Raw genomic sequence first — 23,014 nt, 5'->3', positions numbered from 1 at the left:
AGAGTTTTGGAGGAAAAAACATCCACACAATTTTTTTGTACTCTGTAAAACACTGTAAATAATAATAATAGTAGCAGTAGTAATAATAGCATAATAAAATATTATTATTATTATTATTAATAATAATAATAGCAGTCTCTGGGACACAGAGAGGGGCTCTATTCCTGCCCAAATTCTCTTGTGCAGGAGGGATGTTAAAACAATGGCTGACAAGACCTTTGAAAAGTTAGCCACATGACCTTTGCCCCCCCCCCCAATGCTTACTTGGATGTGGTGCCATCTGGGTTAGCCCACCTGCAATTAAAGAGAGACAGACAGACAGAATAATATCATATCAGAAAAAGTGTATTTACCATCATCACAATTTATTTAAACTCAGCTTAAAAGGGCAGAAGTTTAAGAAACTGCCTGTGAGGTCTTTATTTGTTTTTAGGTATTAGGTTTATGAATTCCCCTTCCTCCAAAAGAAGCCCAGAGTGATGTACAATAAAAGATAAAACAACAAAATACTTAAGTAGATAAAACACATTACAAATCCCCAAATCTCTATGAAATAACAACATTATTAAAACATAGTATCACTTGCTGACGTTAGGCATAAGACAATAAAAGCTTGATCTGTAAAGGTCTGGGTAAACAAAGACATCTTCAACAGACAGCTGAATGCAAATAATGATGAAGGCAAGCCTAACTCCAGGAGGTCATGATTCTAGCCTTGCTATCCAATCTTGAACCATGAATCCTAGTGGGAACCATAAGCCGAGACAAACCCACTCCACCAATGTTAGGAATCACATTGGCTGGCCTTAGAGAAGGTGCTGCTTCGGATACCTGGACCCCAGGACTTTAGAAACCACGATCAACACAATGACAACAGACCTAGGGAAGGTGGGTATGTTTGGCCCGAAAAGGCCTGGTGGGCCTGATCCGGCTCGTGGGTTGAAGGCTCCCAACCACTGTTCTCAACCAAAGTGATTGCACTTTCCCCCCTAGGGGGTCTTTACAACATACAATTCCTCCTCCTCCACATGCGCACAAACTCATTTATCATAACTGTGGTCATTTTATTAGTCACACAAACAAAAACCCACAACCACTTATAATTAGAACCTTGTGAGCCCACCAAAGTAGGAAACACAAATATAGGACTCAGCGACATCAGTAAACAAAAATAATGTTAAATGTGCTATAACACTGTGACACCAGATGGCGCTGTGGAGTTCCGTCTTTCAGCAATGTGATTTCCCATTATGAGGTTTACAGTGCATTTTCCTGAAACTTTTTTTTGATCCAGCCATAGTCTCTACACAACAGCCTCTTCTTAGAACACAACTTAAAGCTTGCTAACATTTCCTCCAGAGGCCCAGGAAAGATCACACAGACGAGCCTTTGTAGAAGCTCCTCCACAACCTCAAAGCTACAGCTGTAAAGGCTCTAGAGAGAACACTGACAGCAGACTGGCGTTCTCTGAGTAAGGCACAAGCTAAGCAAAAGCCTGTGGCAAAGCCAGGCTAAGCTGCTGGTTACCTGCGGTCCTGAGGATCTGTGCTGCAGAAAGTGACGCTGCTGACAGGATAATGGCGCCGGAAAAAGAGCCTGCGGGTAGAAGGAAATTTTCCTGAATCAAGAAGGGAGGAGGGGTGCAAAACCCACTGTGGGTCTCTCTCATGACAACAGGAAGAAGAAAATACACGGGAAGAGCAAAACATATCAAGATGGGCAGGGGAGACAACAGCATACTAGGAGGAGAGGAGGGGCTTGGCCCACGGGTATCCTGGTGTCCCTAGAGCAGAGGCAGGGTGACTCACTTTCTCTGGTTGTCTGTGAGCGTGATGCCCTGGGCTGACACCTTGAAGTGCACGACGCAGGCAGAAGCACGAGGAGTGGCGCTCAGGGTGCTGGTGGCTGCCTTGGCCACAGCCTGTGGGCCTGTCAGGGACTCTGTTTCCACAGAGCTCAGGTACAGCACACTGCAGGCTATAATTTGGAAGAGGGGAGGTGGGGGAGAGAGAAAGAGATGGATTGTCCAAAACCTTGCACCTTCCATAACCACACAGCTCGGACCCCACCCAGTTCCCCATCTGCTCAGGCTTCCAAACACTTAAGAGAATCCCTTCCATTTCGTCCTTGTTTGATTTTCCGCTGCTGAAACCAAAGTCTGAATTAGATGTTAGCGAGCCTTGGCTGGGAAGAGGCTGCAGTGGGAAGTGGGAAACAGGGAAAGGGTTAAGCGACCCTTCCCTCAATCACTTCTTCTCCCCTGTGAATTTCATCCTCTCCTTGCTGCTTTGCAGCTTTTCAAACTGACCAGCACTCCAGAGCTGTATCTGCTGCTGAATGCCTTCAGACCTCCTTACCTATTTGTGACAAAAATAGCCTAATATATCTTCCTACTTGAGTGACACTGACATCTAGTGCAATATTCAGCTTCTTGCGCGTCTCAACTTCCATGAAGAACAAAAAACAAGGTTTTGTTGCTTCCATTTTTCAGTTCTGATTTGTATACCACCTTTCTTTTTTGGGATAGCGCAGCCACTGGAGCATGGAACTCTTAATCTCATGGCTGTGGGTTTGAGCCCCGCATTGGGTGATCTAATGCAAGTAAGTCATAATAACGGGGCTTTAGCACTCTGTGTGGTTATGCACCCCGTCACCTGTGAATATCAGAAGTGGAATTCTCTAAACTGCTGCTGGTCAAAAAAAATGAACAACCACTGCCCTCCCTCTCTGCTTTGGTACTGACCTGCTCCCTGTTTCAGCAGATCAGCAGCTGTGCTCATGTTGGTGGGAACAGCCAGCTCTGCGCTCTCCTCCACAAGATCTGAAAAGGGGGAGGCAAAGAGAGAGAGAACACTGTCTAACATGCACACAGTGGTTACAGGATGTGGGGCTTGCATGTGGTGAAACAAAGTTCAAAACTTCATTCAGCTGTAAAGATTAATGTCCCTCGTCCCAACCTACAGGGTGGCTGTAAAGTTAAATTTCTGCCATGGGCTTCCTAAGAGAAAGGTGGGTTGCAGGTGTGGTAAATATGAAGCTGCCATAAACCTTAGCATTTAATGAAGTACTTCCAAGGGTGGAAAGCACTTTGCAGTTATTATCTTGTAATCCTTGCAACTGCAAGGTACATGAAGGGTGTGGGGCTGAGTGGCAAGAACCACCTGGTAAATTCATGAGAGTCAGGATCTGACCTGAAGACTTATTGATCCCTAGCTCTATCTCTGAGCCATCACATTGCTTATACCACCATGGGAAACAGTAGCTGGAAAACTTGGCCGCATCCTGCTAACAGTAGACACACTGAAATCAACGGACCTGCTAGTTTTGTACATTAATTTTGATGGCTCTACTCTGAATAGAGATTAGTTTGATAAAATCCAAGCAGCAGAGATGACGACTTGCCTGGACTACACACACCCATGCCCCTTTCTGCCTTCATGTGGGGAAGCTGCCATACAAGGCATTATATTTGATTGTTTCAAGATTTATAGCCAAACTATGTCCTCACTGCACCCAGATCTCTTGACTCCCGAAAGCTTCCTGAACACTTCTTACCTTTGCTTGGGATACGGAGACGGCAAGGCAAGGAGATGGGGGTGATGGAGTGCTGGGACACCAGGGCTGGCAAGCTGCCTGCAAGGAGAAGAGGAACAGTCATGGGGCACAGCATTGCTTCTCCTGCACAGCCTCCTGACAGTATCTCCTCCCCTGCACATAGCAAGCACCCTCTTCCTCCCTCAAGCCTGGAGCACTGCTTAACCTCCCTAGCAAAAGCATAACATAATTTTTCTAGATGAGGATATCAGGAGCTCCTGGAGGTAGCGCCCACTTGCCCCACAAGGTACATAATAACATTATTACAAAGAACCCTGCTGGATCCAGCATCCTGTTCTGACAGTAGCGAGCCAGGTGCTGGTAGGACACCCACAAGCAAGACCCAAGCACTCTGCCCTCCTGCTCCTTCCAGTCACTGGACTTCAGAAGTCTTACGGCCTTCAAGTGTTGTGGCAGAACACAGACAAACACAGACATCCTGCTGGCAGCCAGTGATAGCTTTACCCTTCAAGACTCCAAGCAGGTGGCTTTAAAACTTATCTGCTTAGGTATGTGTGTAACTTTTTACATTGCAAAATATAAATGAGAATGTGCCAGGTGTATGCCCACCTCTTTTTCTTTATCCCAGTCACTCACCAAAATGGGGCTCGTTGTTGCAGCCTTTGATCTTCACCCCCTTTGGTCCCGTCTCAATCAGGAAGTGACGCACCAGCTGCTCAGCAGGATCGCCTATGGAAGGAGGGAGAAGAATTTGGGTTGGTTTGTATTTTTAAGTGAACTTAACTACTTTGCACCTCCTCAGCAAATATATGAAGCAGAATGTAATTATCCTTTAGGTTTTGCCCTTCTTTGAATTTTGCAATGCAGTTCTCAGTTCAATGAATGTATCAAAATATGTTTCAAAAGTGCATATTTCTAACATTCAGAATATATTTAGAAATGTGTACAAGGATATGAAATATGAACTTACATACAAATTTTTGTATGAAACTCACAGATTAGTCTGAAAGTGGGATGGAATGGACTTTTATGAATAAACACAGGCAAAACTGACACCGTGCAGAAATAGGGTGAACTGTCCATCCCTACTCCTAAACAACCTTGGTCCAGTATACCTGAAGGAGCGTCTCCACCCCCATTGTTCTGCCCGGACACTGAGGTCCAGCACCGAGAGCGTTCTGGCGGTTCCCTCATTGCGAGAAGCAAAGCTACAGGGAACCAGGCAGAGGGCCTTCTCAGTAGTGGCGCCAGCCCTGTGGAATGCCCTCCCATCAGATGTCAAAGAGATAAACAACTACCTAACATTTAGAAGACATCTGAAGGCAGCCCTGTTTAGGGAAGTTTTTAATATGTGACATTCTAATGTATTTTTAATCTTTGTTGGAAACCGCCCAGTGGCTGGGGAAACCCAGCCAGATGGGCAGGGTACAAATAAATTATTATTATTATTATTATTATTATTATTATTATTATTATTATTATTATTACCCTCTCCCTATGCAACATGCTCTCAGGAAGAGCAGAGTACTCATCAGTTATGGCTGCTAGGGTCTCTCCTGTATACTTTTTCTTCCAACCTCTCTCAATCAAAGAGAGAATTTGCCAGGGATGGAAACTTATTTATTTATGTATCTTCCAGTTAACCACATCCTCTGGGGGTTCATAAAGTTAAGAAAGCACAGATACAATAAAAACTAAACCTATCGATGAAGGGGAGCAGGAAGACATAATACGAGGACAAAGATCACATAAAACATTAAGAGCCAGCAATTCAGAACACTCTTGACGGGAGAAAAGGCTAAGGAAGGAATTGGGTAGTTTGAAGAGGAGGGATGGGCAGAGGAGGGAAGGAAATCTATTGCCAGCCTTCTCAGTTACCCTTCCGCATTTCCCTTCTCGGCTGGACATGGCCAGGACACGGCTAAGAGGCACGGGAATGTCAGAAGCAGCTGGGTTCATATTGTGCGATACTGAGAGGAGGCTTTGCTCCTTGTCTGTCAGTCACAGATGAGAGGCCAATGAACAAGAATGGGCAAATTGCCCATCACTCTTTGCATTGGGAGGCTGGAAAGGTTTGCCCAAATGACAAGACCCCGCCCTCTTGGCCTCACAGATGTGGTTTAAAGGAAAGCAGAGCAAGATGTTTGGCACCAGCTGGGCTGTAGGAGTTGCCGGAAGGAGGCTTACAAGACACCAACCAACCATCTTAGGAACTCTATATTTGAGTAGAGGTTTACTCTGCAGCCTTTTCTTCTCCCGAAGGTGTCCCGCGAGGCAGTGTAGGTTTAGGATCAGAGTTTTCCTTCTAACACTGCAGCGACTGCTTGGGAGGCAGGCACTCTCTCACATGGGGCTGTAGCTACTGCTGCAAGTCAGGAAGTGTTGGTTGGTTGCTTTTACCTTTGGTGGAGTGGTTGATGCTGTTGGGTGGAGGTGTTGCCACTTTCAGAGCCAGGCCGTAGGCCCCCTGGAAGGAATTACTGTCCCGAATGAGGAAGGTCCCAGGCTCCTTGTCCTTCAGAAGGGCAATGGCTGCTCAGGAGCAAAAATGTAAGAGCATCAAATCTTGTGTATGCAGAAGCCTGCAGTTCTGCCATCACACTACATTATGCTTCAGAATGAGGCCCAGTACCAACTGGGTTCCCTGGTACTTCCTTGTGTAAAATGGACACCCACTTCTTTAAAGGCACCTGCTACTCTCCGGTTATGATGGCTGCCTCCTCTCCAGCAGACAGGAAGCAGCAGTGACCATTTCCCCAAAACACAGGCAAATACAAAAAAAAGGTCAAGTGTTTGTGGTACCTCGGGTTACAGATGCTTCAGGTTACAGACTCCGCTAACCCAGAAATAGTACCTCAGGTTAAGAACTTTGCTTCAGGATGAGAACAGAAATTGTGCTCCGGCGGCGCGGCAGCAGCAGGAGGCCCCATTAGCTAAAGTGGTGCTTCAGGTTAAGAACAGACCTCTGGAATGAATTAAGTACTTGACCTGAGGTACCACTGTACATACACTTACATACAGAGCCATAGATAGGTGATCTTGAACCCCTGGCAGAACCATCCCTTAGCCACGGACAAATTAGCTCTTCTTTCCACCTCCTCCGCCCCCCTCTACCCACTCAATTCCTCATGCACTTCACCTTGTAATGAATTTGTGTTTGTAATGAATTCTGACTGAAGGAGGCCAAAACAGAGAGAGGACACCAAGATGGGGGAAGGCTGACCTACGTGATGGTACATCGGTGTCTCCCCACTTATGGGCGGGTTACGTTCCAGGCCACTGGGTGCATAAGTGAAGTCGCATAAAGTGGGGAGCATCCCACTTTCACAGGGAGAAAGCCATGGGAGCCAACTTTTTGGGGCCAAGGTTCCTTCACCCCCCTAAAATATTAGGAAGATTAATGGGCATTGCCATTCAAATAGTGTGCATGTGCTCCATCTCGATTATACAGGGCGGTGATTACCTGCCCCCCCACCATATATTTTATTCAAGTTGGCACCCTTGAGGGAGGGAAAGGAGAGAGAGAGACAAAAAAAGTGACTCTGGAGTAGGCAGGCTTTGAAGCTGGCGACTCTCCCCTGGTGCCCGGAGAGGCAGGGGTGCGGGCAGTGAGGTGGGCCGGGCAGCACCAGGGACGAGGCTGTGGACCTCCCCAGCCCCAACCCTGAGCAAAGTCCAGGAGAGGCAGAGCCGGCGCCTCACAGCCAACCAGGATGGGGTGCTTGGGGCGCAGACAAACTCCCTGCCAGGCTGCCCAGCAACCCAGATGCTAGAAGGGCCAAGGGGCGAGGGCGGCAGTTGAGAGCAGACGCTGCCCAGCACGACCTCTTCCCTGCCCTGTCTGGGCTGCGGGCAGGGAATGCTGGCCGGACAGGGTCTTCGCAGCCGATTTTAGCCCCCCCCCCTGCGCCCCTGGCAGGGCCCCCCTCCCCACCCCCTAGCTATGGCCCTGATTACAGTGCAGAGACATTTTAAATATGATCACCCAGTGGGGAACATGAAGTTAACATCAAGAGTCACAACTCAAGCAGACACATATTTCACAGTGATTAACTGAATTGTAAGAGAGATCTAGAGCAGTTATTGAATTAAGCGCTGTTTGATGCTTTTTAAAAACAAGGTTGGGAGAGCCTGCTCTAGAGAATGTGTCAAATACTGATTTTGTTAAATCCTATCCAAACTAGGCAAAACTGTTTGGGAATTGTGTACCTTGATCCCGGGACAAATGAGGCTTGTACCAGAACTTTGATGTGTCTTGGACAAATTTGACGCTAACCTGGTTCTCTTGCTGCGAATCTGGAAGAAAAGAAAATGGAAGATAGTGTGGCTCTACAAAAGACAGACAAGCAACAGTGTTAGGAATGGCTTTTAAAACGTGCAACATTAATACTAACACAAAACATTTTTTGCAGCCCATTAAGAGTGTCTGACATGCTTAACTTATATTATTCTTAAGTCAGGAATGGGGAACCTCTGGCCCTCCAGATGCTGCCTGACTACATTTCCCATCACCGCTGACCATCGTCTGTAATACTGGCTGAGGTTGATAGGAATTGGAGTCCACCAGCCCCTGGAGGGCCACAGGTTTCCCATACCTGTTCCAAGTGACTCTTAGGACAATATTACAATGGGGAATGGTCATAGGTAGAACACAGGCCCAAGTCCCAAGTTCAATCTATTCGAAAGGATCTCAGGGGACAGGTAAGGATTCCAGACAGCTGCTGAGTGTCAGAGCCGAAAATATGGGGCTAGATGAGCCAAGGGCCTGATTCAGCATAAGACAGCTTCATGTCCTCATTATTCCCAAATCAATGGGGTGTGCGGCTTGGGAGGAGCGCTTGAAGGAGCTGGGTATGTTTGGCCTGGAAAAGAGGAGACTGAGAGGAGATATAACCATCTTCAAATACTTAAGAGCTGTCACATGGAGGAGGGATGGTCCTTGTTTTCTTCTGCTCTGGAGGGTAGGCCTCAAACCAATGGCTTCAAGTTGCCAGGAAGGAGATTCTGACTAAACATTCGGAAAAACTTTCTGACAGTGAGAGCTGTTCAGCAGTGGAAGGTACTCCAATGAGAGGAGAGGACTCGCCTTCCTTGGAGGTTTTTAAGCAGAGGTTGGATGGCCATCTGCCATGGATGCTTCAGCTGAGAATCCTGCATTGCAGGGGGTTGGACTAGATGACCCTTGGGTCCCTTCCAACTCCAAGATTCTATGATTCTGTTCACACAGTAGTTTATAACATTTAAAACCAACATCAACAGAACAGAATACTAAAACCTAACAAATCCCAGCCAACAGCTTTAGATGGAATGAGGAAAATGGACTAGATTCTTGAGGTTGCTGGAGTACCATATTTTATTCATTCTGGACCCTGGGTTTCAGGGCTAAGCCCCAGGGAACTTGGGTTCAAAAGGAAGCCTGCTTCTCCTTTACAGCCAACACCATTGGAGATCAAGGCCTCTACCGCTGAGTTAGAAAAACCAAGTGTCGGAGCCTTCCTCACAACAGAAACCATTTCAGAATGCTGGTGCGAACTGCCTGGCTAAATGCTCTTCTACACAGAAAGTTGGCTTGTCAGGGAGAAAGATTCATAAGCCCTATTTACGTGTTACTCACAGGTCAGGCACCAATGTGGAATTTAGCCTGACTCCTGATGTTGAATTAGTCTCTCTCAACAACCATGTGTTGCCTGCAGTTGTGTGGAAAGAAAACCCAACGTGAAAGCTGCTACTCTACGTGATTGGGACACCTGATTCTGACCGTGTGAAGCCCCTACACACAAGCAGCAGCTCACACACTGGGCTTTTCTTACACAACACATAGCTGTTGAAAGATGGTGTCAGGAATGAGCCTAGAAGCCAACTTCACACTTAACCCCCTGCTGGTGAGTAACACATGAGGAGGGCTTGATGGATAGCCTTCAACATGATGCACATGGTATTTTTTCACAGGTGGGAGCATTCAAATCACACGATCCCCACCTGCATCCTGAACTGGTACAGTCCAGGGAATGAGGACCACCTCAGTGTCCTACATCCAAATTAGTTACTGAGCTACTGAAGGGAGCTGCAGAGCAGAGGGTGGGCATTTAGGAAGCCACAGCAAGGGATTAAACATGAGACAATGGAGCCAAATGCTACACCAATACCTGTTCTAAGAACAGAGCTGTTAGCTGGGCCAGGTGTGTTGCCATCAGGTACGCCAGGTGCAAATGTGACATGGTGAGCGGAGCCAGGGCTACGGCCAGGCGGTGAGCTCCTCTCCCAGTTCCTCGCTGCCGGTATGTGATGCTTTTCAGGCAGCGGGGGCTGCTGTGGCTCACAGAGCGGGTCCCGTTCAGAGAGGCTGCTCTCGGCGCCCGTGTAGTAGGCTGTCGCAATGGGGAAGGCCGGGGTTGGAGAGCCCTGCATGTCTGCGAAACCATAGCCAGGGGCTGGCGGCTGGACACTGATTGGGTAGGGCCCGAGAGAGGGGCTGCTGTTGGGGCACCGGAGAAGGGTGCTCCCCTCGGCCTCGTTTCTCTCACAGTGCAGCTGCCCGTTGTAGGCTGCTGGGATCTGAGGTGAGGCTGGAGCACTGGACACAGTTCTGCAGCCGGGCGGAGGCTGGCTGTAGCAAGGGACCCGTAAGCTGCTCCTCAGGGCCGGTCTCTCCATGACGGGGCTTAGCTGAGGCCGTGAGGCTCCCTCAGCAGACGATTCGCAGGAGACTGTCGTGGCCTGGAGGCTAGAGCTCTCTGAACCGTTCTGGTGTGGCTGGTCCTCTGCCGGGACGCCATGTTTGGCTGTGGGTGAGGGGGTGATGTGTGGAGGGCTGGAAGAACAGTGGGTGCGGGGGCAGAGCTGTGGTGCTTGGAGGCCTGGTCTCAGAGAAGTCCCATTAGCCTGTGGGCGGAAAGTGGGGAGGTGTGTGAAGGCCTGCATTGGGGTGAGCATCTGTGTGGGGCTGCTTGAAGAAGACATCTTCTCTGGGCCTCTTTTCCAGCCAGGAGAAGCCAGCTCTTCGGGGCTCAGCCGCAGCACATTTTCAGCGGCGCTGGTGGCCCTGTTGCTGTACTTGAAGGTGCCAGGGCTGTGAGAGAGAAAGCGTATCATTAATAAATCTTGACAATAGCATCTAGCATGCCCAGAAAAAGATGTCCATGCTGGCAAGCAGGGGAACAGCCACAGCTGCTGAAACTGGTAGTTGGGTGGGAGGGACCCAAGTGTATCCAAGGGCCACTGATTACTATTAGGGCTCATCCACGCTTCCGTTTGTCCTGATCTCTCGGCAGGGGTCTGAGAGGTTCTTCTTTTGTCTGCCACTTTCCCCAGAAAAACCCCATGTTTTCCACTGAGTCAGAACAAACGTCAGATTTTCTGCAGATTGATGTTTGTTTTGATTCAGTAGTAAACTGCAGGGGGTCCAGGGAAAGCGGAAGGGTGAAAGGAAAACCTCTCTTACGCATGCCTAGAAATCACAGGGCAAACAGAAGAAAACAAGTGGCAAAGGGGAGTGTGGAGAAGCCCTTATTCGAGTTTGGTACTGCCTTTGCCCAGTGAGGACCGTCAAGGTGGCTTTTTTTGGGGGGGGGATTACAGCCTTTCACATAATGCACACAAGATTGACTGGCCCACAGTATTGTTTTACTGGCTCAGCTGAGCAACCACCTCAGTGACTGCACAGTTCTTCTGCCCCATTGCCTAGAGGCAGTTCTGAACTTATCAGGAGTTGGCAAGTAGTTGCTGACATGCTTGCAATAATAAGAGTTAACCAGAAACATTAATACCCATTGACCAATAGCTACAATAATAAAAACCAGTCAACAAAACAGCTGTCAGACTTATTTAGAGTGCATGTGCAAAATGTGGAGTTCTGAGGCTTTAACTCTTCTACTCACCTGTCACCCTGCTATGGTTCACATCCAGGAGAAGAGTCCTGCACCTGCTGCTTTTGTATTTTTAAGTGTTGACCTTTTCACCAAGGACCCCTGATATGCTTCAAAAAATCTGATACCTTTTCTGGAACACAGTTCAAACAGTGGCTCTACAGATAAAGTTAATTGCTCTACAGGATGATGATTGACAGCTGGCTTTGACTTTGAAATAGGACAGAAAGATTACTTTAGAAAGAGCCACAGGTAGGAAATGTGTGCCGGCTTCTCTGTGGTGCACCCACCTGTCACTGCTGAATACTGGACTGCTGGTGTGGAAGGAAGTGGGAGAGCCAGAGATGTCTGCACAGTGAGCCCGTACCTCCTGACGATGCTGCGGAAGGGAGATGGGACCGTCATGCCAGGCCATCATGCCATCCCTGCAGTCTTGCAGCTCTGTGGAAAGGAAAGGAGAGGAAATGCAGACGGTCTGTTGGAATACCATAAAGCCATTCATAGAGAACGGGTCCCAGATTCCAGGGCCTTGGGCACAATGATCACTTTTCATAGGATCTCTCCTGCATAGGCATTGTGGCAACAAAAGCCCAGCATTTGATAGCCTCTGCTCTTGCATGGAACCCCTTAGATATGTTTAGTAGTACCGAGTAGTGGTTAGAATGTTGGGCTCCTGGGCATCCAGGGAAGGGGAGAAAGGAGCCAGTTGCTGAGAACTGGGGAGATTATGGCTCACCTTTCAACTCAAAAATGAAAGCCAGCAGCAAAGGGTCCACAATCTCTCTAGCTGTTATTTAACACATACACAGACTCCCCCCAGAGTCTGTAAACATTTAAAAAATTATTCTCCTAATGCCAATGCAGATGAAAGTCTAAAATGATTATACCCAAAAAACCACAAGTTACACCAGCCCTGCAAAGTAACCCAGTGTTATAATGCCCATTGAGCTAAAGGGAGGGGGGAGTTTGTACAATAGTGTGCAAAAGAACCACCTGGCTGCCTTCTAAGCTGTTCACGTGTACTTAAAGGCTGGAGGGGGACCAGGGGAAAAACTGAGGGTTTCAGCAGCAAGTAGAAGCACAATGCCTGGATACCAGGTCTACCTGTTTGGCAATAAAGCTGTATATACAAGCAGGTTTCTGAAATGCACAGGGGACATTTTTTCACAGTGGGCTTTTGTACATAGCAGTTTGCGCAATGACTTCATCTGTGCTGTCTGTACAAATAGGCAGGCGTATTTTCAGACTAATGCACAAAAGTGTTCTCTATTGCCCTCCCCTCAAATTAATGATTACACTCTCTCTCTCTCTCTTTCAAAAGAAACTGTCTGGTGACTGGTGTGCAGATAAACTGATATACAGAATATATGTATATATAAGCATACAGAAGCAGCTGAGTTACTGTGCTGCTACTCTGGATATTTCATTCACAGACAAGGTAAAGATGGTGCGGTGAAGTCCAGCTACATCTGGAGGGCCACAGGTTCCCTGTCCCTGCACTAAGGTTTCTGGACGTCTGCCCTTGCCCTTTTCCTAGCACAAAGGACTACAGCCCTGGTTCCTCTCTAGCCACGTGATACAGCACCCATAACTGCTGAACCTGAAATCCTTGGCGGGAGGGGGGGGGGCCCTCCCTGAGAGTCACACTCACCATGCTGCCTTTCCACAGGTGCTGGCGGGAGGAATTCGTCGCTGCTCTCGGGGGGCTCATAGCCCTGCTTCCTGGTTGGTGGATACAGGGGGCTGGTTGGCGAAATGGAGTGGGGAGACCCAGAGTATCCAGAGACAAGGCAGGCCTTGGCTGGGCCCCGGCCGTAGGCGTAGGATGGCCCTGGAGGGTAAGGGGGGCCATAGCGGGGGTAAGGAAACGCCTCAGCATTCTCTTCCATCACTTTGGACCTCTGGTGGGCTGGGTAAGCGTGACCTATGTGCCCTGCCACCATCTTGGGCTCAAAGTTAAAGGCTTGGTGTTGCCCATGGGGCACATGGTGGTGCCCATAGGTAGCGGGCATTAGAAGTGGCACAGGCTGCCCTTCCCGGTGGAGTGGGTGATGAAGCAGTGGCGGCCTTGCGTTTTCCACCCCCCACAGATCAGGGTCCCGGTCCAGGCGCAGGCTGTAGAAGGCAGCCGTGGGCAACCTTGCCTCTTCACGAGCCATCTCTTGGCAATCTTGGCAGGGGCATAAGAAAGTGGGTGGGTCCTCCAAGATGAGCAGCTCCTCATGCTCCCGCCGGCTGGGGCTGTGAGGCGGCAGTGGCTCATGGCCGAAGGGGTAGGCGTGGGGCTGTATGCCCTCGGACAGGGAGCGGAACACCCGCCGTTTCTCTTCGTACCCCTCGGGATGCGCGTGAGAGGGCCCGCCATTGTAGAGGGGCTGCCGCCGCTCCAGAGTGCCATCTGGTCTGTAGTAGGCCACGTTGTGAGGCCTCTCAGGGCTGTGGGAACGGTACCCAAGGCGGCAGGAACAATGGCGGGCCAGGCCAGAGCGCTGAGCTTGGTAGGAAAAGTGGATTCCTGGCTGACCGATGTCTGAGAGCTCATCTTCCAAAATGGCCGTTTCTCTCTCTTTGGTAGGAGAAGGGGAAATGGCATGGGGACAGCTCCCTTCACTCGGCTGCCGAGGCTGGACACCAAAGCCCCCCAAGAGCCGGTCCAGCTCTTCCTTCTCGGCAGCTGTGGGCTGCGGCCTAGACGGTGGCGTGCTCTCGTCCGCCTTCTCGGTCAGCAGGGAGGAGTGTCCCGAGTCGCTGCTGATGGACAGGAAGCGCCCACCTTGCTGCGGAGGGGACTCTGGTCCGCCGGGGCTGCCATTGGTGGAGGAGGAGAAGCTACTCAGGTCCCCTTTCTTCTTGATCCGGGCATAAAGGCTTCCATCAAGAGGGCCCCGGGTGTGCAAGACATCTGCAAAGGACAAGTGAAACAACTACTCAGGGAAGGCTGTGGCTGATGCAGAGCAGTAGGTGAGATTGGCATTCACACGGCACCTGTGGCCTGGAGTCTCCCCAGTCAATGGCTTGCGCCTGTGTGCCTGGAACACGTTCGTCCAGGTGCCTCGCGCTCTACGCTCGTGGTTTAGTACTGGGGATGAGTAACTTTTACATCAAGGGTGGGGAACCTTTTTGGCTCTGCAGGCCAGATTCTTCTCAGGATCTAGCCTTGCAGGCCAAATTTAACAGGTGGGTAGGGCTGACCACCAAGTAACTGGGTGCTTCAAAGTGCTGCATTCAGAACTTCAAAGCACCACACACAGCTCAGGCACCAGGTGTGTGAGCAAGTTCCCCATGGGGCTCTCCTTTGCACATCAGATCCAGGTTTGGCTCAACAGCCCATCAGCTGATGGGCAGAAGAGACAAAGTCTGCTTTCCCTTGCCAGTGCACCTCAGGAGACACTTTAGGGCTTCTGATGGTGTATTGGCAGTAGCATCTTCACCTGCCTCACACCTGATGACATCACCTATGGAATCTATATTTTTGACAGCTCTTGCCTTCTTTTCTCCAGACAGTGGACTGGGGACCAGAAGCATATTCTACTGCATGAACTGACCACCCTCAAGAACAATCTTGCACCTTTAAAAACTTGGCCCCATCTACCTCAGAAAAGCATGGTTCAAGTAGTGAAATATTTATTGTGACTATGAGTTTGTGCTCCAGTTCCTCAAGTAATTAAAAAAACTTATTTTAAAAGGAAGTTTGTTTATTTAATTGAGCAAAGTGTGTATAAATGAGAAAGCCTACATGTGTTTCTTTAAAACAGTGACAAAAAGGCGAGCAAGCACACTTGATGTGCAAAGAGTGGAGCATTGACTGGCTAGTGGCTGTTTGTTGTACAAGTTATGGAACCTGATTCCTTCGATGATGAAGAACCTGCTTTGGCCGCTCTTAAAATCCTTTTATTTATTTTTTATTTATTAAAAAATTTAAACACCGCTGTGTCATTAAAATATATCACAGGAGTTTATAACAATATCAATACATACAGTTAAATCTAAAAAATTAAAAACAAGTTAAAAGTAAAAAAATTAAAAATAAGCATCAAGCCTATCTTCATCCCATGGCTGGAGACAGATGATTAGAGCTAAAACTGGGTTGAAATTGGGGATGCCTTTTGTGGGCGGCATCCGACTTTTATTTCTGGTAATCAGGTTTTCTAGGTTCCTTTATTTTGTTTCAAAATCCTGGAAAACCAATTTGGCCAGAAGCTACAGCGAGTCAAAAGAAATATATGTGAATATTGCAGAAAGCAAAGCCTCTCTCTGAAATCACCTTCACCTCTCTTAAAAACTTCTGTCTCACTTCTGCCATAGTTTTGGTTTAATGAACATGGCTGAACTAGAATCAGGCCTTGTCCAGCTTGTGTATGGGGGGGGGTTCACTGGGGCCTGTGAAGGGTGCATTTCTTCCTCATATATACATCTTTCAAGAGGCCATTACTCATCCATCCATTGATCCAACTCATCGTTATACTTAATTTTCCAAATTTATGGCACTCTTTCTCCACAAACACACACATTGCAGAAGATGGCCTCCTTTCTCTAAATATCAGCTCTTGCTGGGAAGGAGGAAGGAGTTTTATTCCATCCTGTTGATGTTTTTCTGGCATTTGAGGCAGACGTGCCACAACTATTAAATTCCCATTTGCTTACTCCCTTCAGTATTTTATTTATTTTAGTTCTTAACGAGTTTACTTTAAGTGGATGTTAGGAGGAAACTGTAATCAGGGTTGACTGTGTAAAAACCAGCTGCTGGGATTACAGCTCCCGGGGGCAAAAAAGTAACTTTAGTCCAGATGTGTCTGTGCTGGGGAGGAGCCCCATCATCCTGTCCAGACTGGGGTTTCAAACTCTGAAACACCAAATTTCTTTAAAAATCAAGGGGGAACTTTGAGCTCCGCTCATCTACTCAAAGTGTAACCAATGCAGGAAGTTAAGATGGGCTGATTGAATTGTGGTATGTATACAGCTCACTCTTGAAAGAAGCCTTAGAGCCAACAGCAGAAAGCTGCCTGAAGCATCCTTGTGAAAACAAAAACTAATCTCAATATTGTCCACTTTTAGATATAAGCAGAGTGTATGGTGCTTAGATATAAGCATGTGTGTACGGCTGAGTCACATCTTATGTGCATTAATCCTATGTGATTTCAACTATATGCATTTGGCTGCAGCTCCAGTCCAGGATCCCTTCCAGAGTTTTTCTTCTGGCTGTGACGGATCTGCCTTCCTCTCTCGGACCACCTTCCTCCTCCTCCCTTCCACAGGCGGAGTGAGGGGAGGCAGTGGAGACACCAAGAAGGTCTCACCACAAAGCTCTTCCCCGCCCCTCCATGCCCCTGCCTTGTCAGCCAGCAGCCAACCAGAAGAAGGCAATTTTGCCTATACAGTCATACCTTGGGTTGAATGTGCTTCGGGTTGAGCACATTCGAGTTGCACTCCATGGCAGCCCGGAAGTAACAGAGTCCGTTACTTCCGGGTTTTGCCACTCGCGCATGCACAGACGCTCAAAATGACATCACATGCATGCGCGGAAGCGACAAAACGCAACCCGCACATGCGCAGCCGTGCCATCACATGTTACCTTTGCTTCAGGATGTGAACGGGGCTCCAGAACAGATCCCGTTTGCATTCTGAGGTACCACTATACACGATTTTTGCATATGCACACTACCCTTGGAACATAACCCCAGTGCATGATGTGACTCAACTGTACATCCTCAAATGCAACAGCAAAATTCTGTGCCATGACAACCAGATTCTGCATCAAGAAAATCTCAGTTCTGCAAATATCAAATCCTGGGCCCAAGTGTGGAATTGCAGAAAAGAACACACAGACTTGCCCAAGTAGAGTGGCAGTAAGGGTGTAAGTGCTAGGAAGAGACTGCAGGAATGTCTTTGTTGGAAGCTGCCCAGAGTGGCTGGGGAAATTATTATTATTATTATTATTAATTATTATTATTATTATTATTATTATTATTATTATTATTATTCCCTGTGTACCTTCCAGGCTGTCCTCATGGTGCAGGTTGAAGTTTTCATAGGAGTCCCAGCGCACTATGGGATTGGAGATGTTGTAATCTACTGCAACAGCAGCGTTGTTCCTGTAGGTCTCGCGGCCTGAGGAAAGAGACAGGAAGCGCCAGAGAATCTCAGCATTAGAAGGATTAAGTGCATTTAAGATAATGTTTGGAATGGATAGCATATTCCAGTGGCTGCACACCAGTCAGCAGAGTTATAAAAAGGATTGTGGATGTGCATATTTACTTAACTGTATAACCTAGGATTTTCTGCAACAGGCTCAAGCATGACTGACAACGTTTTTAAAAAGCCTAATCTGTGGGTTTTTTAAAAATAGGATTCCCACGTTTCTGTCACTCTGCCCAAAATGGGCCTATAAGGATAGATCTACTCAAGCCCTCATGTAAGGAGTGTATTTCTTCATTTTCTACTATGCCAGTTAATGGTTACCTTTCACTGAAACGGGAAAAATAAAACACTATCATTGGGAATGACATTGAAGTAAAGGTAAAAATCTGGCTACCCCGGAGACCAGGTGTTCTCCTCTGTCTCTGGTCAGCATCCTGAAGGGGTGTGCAATTATGGTCTCTCTCTCTGTGGTGGCCCCCTGGTTATGGGACATGAGCCCTTTCCACTCAAGTCTGGTTGACACTCTTTCCCCCCTGTTTCAGCTCAAAGGACATCTATTTACCCAGGCATTTATGCAATATCAGCTGTGAGTTTGGATGGAGGAAGTCACTCTGCACCTTTGATGGATGATGCTCTTTTCTCTGCTGTCATTTATGTTGTTTCGAAATTTGATGCATTTACAGATTTAAAGTTCAATATTTTATTCTGCTTGTACCCTGCCGTGGAATTCTTTTTGATGTATTTTAAATAAATAGATTGGCATGCAGAGCACACAGAGACATGCGTTGTACAAATGCTCTCCACCCCCTTCTCATATATCCTAGTAAGGTGGTTTTTAGTGCTCTTATTCTGCCTTTCCTTCAATAAGCTCAAGCTGTGTACCTGCTTCTCCAAACCCATGATATCCTCACATTGGCCCTGTGAGGCAGGTTGGATTGAGGGGTAGTGACTGGACAGTCACCCAGCAAACATCATGACTAAATGGGAATTTGGGGATCTGTGTCTCCCTAGACTTAGTCCAACACTCCAACCACTATACCTTATGGGACATCTGGACCTAAATACCCTGAAAGCCCTGGGGTCATCACAGACGTATTAGAATGTCATGTAGACTGACCCCTGGTTTTCAGTTTCAATTCTAGTGACAGTAAATTCAAGCCATCTGGATTCCATTTTGGAAATTTAATAAGTAAAATAAAGGCTTGATGTGCTGAACTTGCTTTTCTCCATCTGTGCTCTGGTTTGTCAGGGATTCCCTCTGATTCTGAAGCTTTACAGAAGCTAAGGAAATGTGGATCTCATCATCACCTGGATGAAAGACCACTGGCAGCTACTCTGAGATACCCCACTGGCAAATGCTACAATTTTGGCAGAAGGTTCCCAAATGAATTATCTTTGAAGTGAATGAATATAAGACCCATAGTCACCACCTTGCTGGCTAACAGAAGACTTGAAATCGAAACTATACTTCTTATGGTTTTCATTCCACAGGAATAAACCTCCTAGTCCATGGTCTGCTTGCAGTTTGCCTCTTTCCTTGTCTCTTTTCTGCCCACCCTCACTCCTGTAATCATGGTATACACACAGCCCTGACCATACAAGGAAATGGGAAGCTTAAAGAACTTATGGCAGAAGGAAATGCTTTGATCTCCATCGACAGATGATGCTTGCTCACCCCCCCCCCTTCACCACCGGCAATATTTGCAGGACAAAAGGTGTTTCTATTGGTCTGGTGGTCCAGGGGAAGGATCACTCTAAGCAAGGAAGATGTCACCCCCACTCCCCACCCCCCCAAAGTGCCATGGTACTTTAAGATGCTTCCAAATGACACCATTTCTCTAAAGGCAGATCAGCACAACACACCAAACACACCTCCTTTCGCCAGCCATAAATTGTGGCCTTCCAAGATGCTTGATAAACCACCCCAATTCTTGCAGTCCCAAGAGAGAAGCAAAAAATGAACATCATAATCACTCAAGACAGTACTTGTAGGGGTCTCCGGAAGTCTCCCATCTAAGCCAGATCAAGACCTGCTCAGCTTCAGCAAGACTGCCACCTCTGGCTGCCACAAGCCAGTGGGGCTGGGGCCAAAGGCCAAGGTGGGTGGAGCAAGGGTCAGAGAAGAGAGGCCACAGGGGGGCTGAGGTTCCCCATTCCTGCTTTAGGCCATGCACTGAGACCTGACTTTTGGAACGACCCAGGAGGTGATTGTGGCGTAGTTCATAGTGCTGCAACCATATCCCTCCAACTCTGTCATCCACCCACCTTTAATTTTCTCAGGGCTGGAAGAGAAGACAAACTCCACACTTGCTTCAAATGGGAACCGTTCATCTAGGGAAGGAAAACAGAGATATGAGGTGAATAGCCTGACTGTTGCGCCTGGGCTCTTATAAGGCAGGAGAGATTACCTGCATCACATGCCATGTTCACGCAAACACTGGCTTTAGTCTGAAATGTACTTGCAAGCCCCTTCACCTAAAACCTGAGGTTGTTCTCAAGGTGTGTTCTATAGTAGAACCTTGCAGAACTAGACTCTAGGAGAGCCACATGTTCAGCAAAATCTTGGCCTCTACAACTTAAGGCTGAATTCAGTTTCTGAATGCTTCCTTCAAATAAAAAACTCCTTCATGGAGATAAATAACGCACCAGGGAGAAAAGGTTCTGGCCTACCCTCCCCCCCCCCCCCATGTCCATGTGCAGCACATTTTTCACTTGCAGGGACAGTTTAAAAATGTGACTCCTTCTCTTTGAAGTCCTAAGTGGTAAAGCCTGGGATGGACTCTATCATGGAATTTTGCTGAACATGCAGACCAGACCTTGGTCTGCTGCAGCAAGCATATGAAGAGATTTTGTGGCAAGAAATAGGTTCTTGTCTACAAAAACTCATGCTGAAATAAATTAACCTTACCAGACTTTGAGTACACCTGGGGAAATTAATGAACAAGACTAAGTTGGGTCCATTGATTTCAACAGGTCAGCTCTGAGTTGAATGCCACCCTTTTGCTTTGATTTCTTGTTGCCTAAGGATTAGGCCTCTTGCTCTCACCTCTCCAGGCTTCATCCAACTCATCTTTACCAAACCACAATTGGGTGCTGTGGATGGTACAGGTGTGGAACTGGACCCGGAACACAACATCACGCTCGGTGCCCTGGAGCTGCTTATGGTAACATTTCACCTAAGAAAAAGGAGGGGAAATGAACACAATAATCACTCGAGGCCTAACTCTCCCAGCTGGCAAGCGGGCTTCTGCTACTACCCACCATACACAGCTGTCTGGGCACGCTCACAAGTTCACATACACCAAGCCCACAGATTTTGTACACATTTACTGTGGCACCATTATTTCCATGGTCAAGGAACATTGACAGAAAGTACTTGAGTTGATTCAGGATATAGGAAGATCCTGCTGGATGAGGCCAATGGCCCTTCTAGCCCAGCATCCTGATGACACAGTGGCCAAGCAGGTGCCTGTGGGAAGCCTGCATCCAGACTGAAGATGCCGGACGATGAACTCTCCAGAGATCCAGGAGCAATTATTTTATGTTCATTAAACTTATTTTGTCTTCAGCCAAACTGGAAGAAAACTGAAAACAGATGAAGTGATGAATCGGCTAATTACAGTTATTAAGGCTGTCAGCGTTTCCTAGGAGTGTTGGAAATTGCTTGAGAAAGAGATGAAAAGAAGACAAGGTTCCAGCCACAAAAGACTGGCTGATGAAGATGATGGACTATGCCAAAATGGCAAAAATGACCAGGAGAATCAGAGACCAGGATGAGAAGAAGTTCAGGAAAGAATGGGAAAAAATTATAGCTTATTTAAGAGAACGCTGTAAACAACTAAAAACCTTGGCAGGATTAGAGTAATACTTGAAAAAGACAAAATATAATGGAAAAGTTAATAACAGATGGGGGGGGGTCAAGGATAAGCTGAATAAAAAGGGATTGACAATGAAAACCAGAGAAAGGCGGAGGGAAGTCAAGAGATTCAGAGAATCCTAAATGTGAATGTGATTGAATTTTTTTTAACAATTTTTTTAAAGGGAAATTGCTTGAGATAGAGTCATCGCTACTCAGGGTACACCCCCACACTTCCTCTCCACTCCCCCTACCTCAGTCATCTCCAGTCAAACAGATTTCATAATTTTTGGAGACATTATTTTAAAATATGTAAACCTGCTGACCAGAGGCAAAAGCGAGGTGAGCCACTTCTGAGTCACCTTCTCTGGGAAAAACAGAGACAGAGTGGATCATTTGTTTGTTTTAAATAATGATGTCAGAATCTCCACAGGGGTATCCAGTGTGGTGACCTCCAGTTGTTAGACTCCAACCAGCCCCAGTCAACATGGCAAATGGTCAGGGATGATGGGAGTTGTAGTCCAATAATATATGGAAGCCACCAATCTCACTACCCCTTATGTAACAGCATGTTCTACATTTACAAGGAAGATAGCATACTTGGGATCTCTTTACCAGCTACAGCATAATTGCGTTTCTGAGTCTTAGTTCTTCCTTAAGAATATAAAGAAGCGCCTTGCTGGATCAGAGGTCCACCAAATCCAGCCTTCCCACCTTACATCCTGAGCGCCTGCCAGCACTCACCAGGACATCCCCTTTCAAGAGCAAGGCTGGCTCCAGACTGATGCAGAGCTTCTGAGTTCCACCAGAACCATGAAGACTGCTGTAAGACAGGAAGAAACAGAAGGACAGCTGGGATGGAAGCTACAAGGAGATTGGCCCTTATCTATGAAGAATTCAGAGGGTGACCCAGGCATTTGCCCGAGGCAGAACCCACTCATACTCACTAGATCCCAGACGTGTACACCAGCTGCATGGACTGGTAGATCTTCAAGAAGGGTTGATAACCTGGAAGAGGAAAGATAAGAACGTAAGAGAAGCCTGATGGGTCAGGCCAACAAACTCAATTCCTAAGGAAAGTTGGGCATGTGTATGTAATTTGGTGACTCTACTGATTTTCAGTTCTAGCATCAGTACTAACAATTCCACACCTACACCGTGTGGAATCTTCTTATTCACAAGGCCTTACATAGGTCAAATGTGCATCAGGACCAGCTTCCCTGCCTAAACAAAGAGTTCATTCTACAACCTCATTTCATGCAGATGGGGTTCACACTCAGATCAGAATGTACTGGAGAGCATACCATAATTAGCACAACAACATGGGGCTTGTGTTCTAATTCTGAGATTGTGGGTACTCCTTGAATTGTGACCCCCTTGAATGGTTGCCTAGTTTACTGGCAGATGAACTAGCCCTGTATACACACTCACACTTTCTCCTATGTTTGTGTCCTAGCACAATCTTAGGGATATAAGAGCCCTGCTGGTGATAAAAGCATCATGTTTTCAACAGCAGCCAGTCAGATACCTCTGGGAATTCTTCAAACAGGGCACAAAGGCAGCCCAAGGCTTCTGAACATGGGGTTCTCATTTAGGCAGC

General features: G+C 47.4%; 1 protein-coding gene across 5 annotated transcripts in view; it reads right to left on the bottom strand.

Moving 5' to 3' along the window:
- Positions 1-23,014, bottom strand: part of TNS2 (tensin 2) — a 130,126-nt gene that overhangs the window by 5,457 nt on the left and 101,655 nt on the right. For all 5 annotated transcript variants that reach the window (XM_081898093.1, XM_081898097.1, XM_081898095.1 and 2 more), the window contains 16 exons: positions 22,362-22,422; positions 22,159-22,237; positions 20,605-20,734; positions 19,824-19,889; positions 17,412-17,528; positions 13,072-14,322; positions 11,711-11,861; positions 9,702-10,624; positions 7,765-7,851; positions 5,956-6,087; positions 4,192-4,284; positions 3,556-3,633; positions 2,744-2,821; positions 1,809-1,977; positions 1,528-1,596; positions 265-294 (listed from right to left, as the gene is read on the bottom strand). In XM_081898093.1, the coding sequence (XP_081754219.1) occupies positions 265-294; positions 1,528-1,596; positions 1,809-1,977; positions 2,744-2,821; positions 3,556-3,633; positions 4,192-4,284; positions 5,956-6,087; positions 7,765-7,851; positions 9,702-10,624; positions 11,711-11,861; positions 13,072-14,322; positions 17,412-17,528; positions 19,824-19,889; positions 20,605-20,734; positions 22,159-22,237; positions 22,362-22,422 (3,514 nt within the window). The remainder of the gene's footprint in view (positions 1-264; positions 295-1,527; positions 1,597-1,808; positions 1,978-2,743; positions 2,822-3,555; positions 3,634-4,191; positions 4,285-5,955; positions 6,088-7,764; positions 7,852-9,701; positions 10,625-11,710; positions 11,862-13,071; positions 14,323-17,411; positions 17,529-19,823; positions 19,890-20,604; positions 20,735-22,158; positions 22,238-22,361; positions 22,423-23,014) is intronic.

Source organism: Podarcis melisellensis (genome assembly GCF_964234715.1).
Source record: "Podarcis melisellensis genome assembly, chromosome: 2".
NCBI classification, from domain to species: domain Eukaryota; kingdom Metazoa; phylum Chordata; class Lepidosauria; order Squamata; family Lacertidae; genus Podarcis; species Podarcis melisellensis.
Note: the sequence above shows the minus strand (reverse complement) of the source record. Positions and strands in the feature narration are given on the sequence as shown.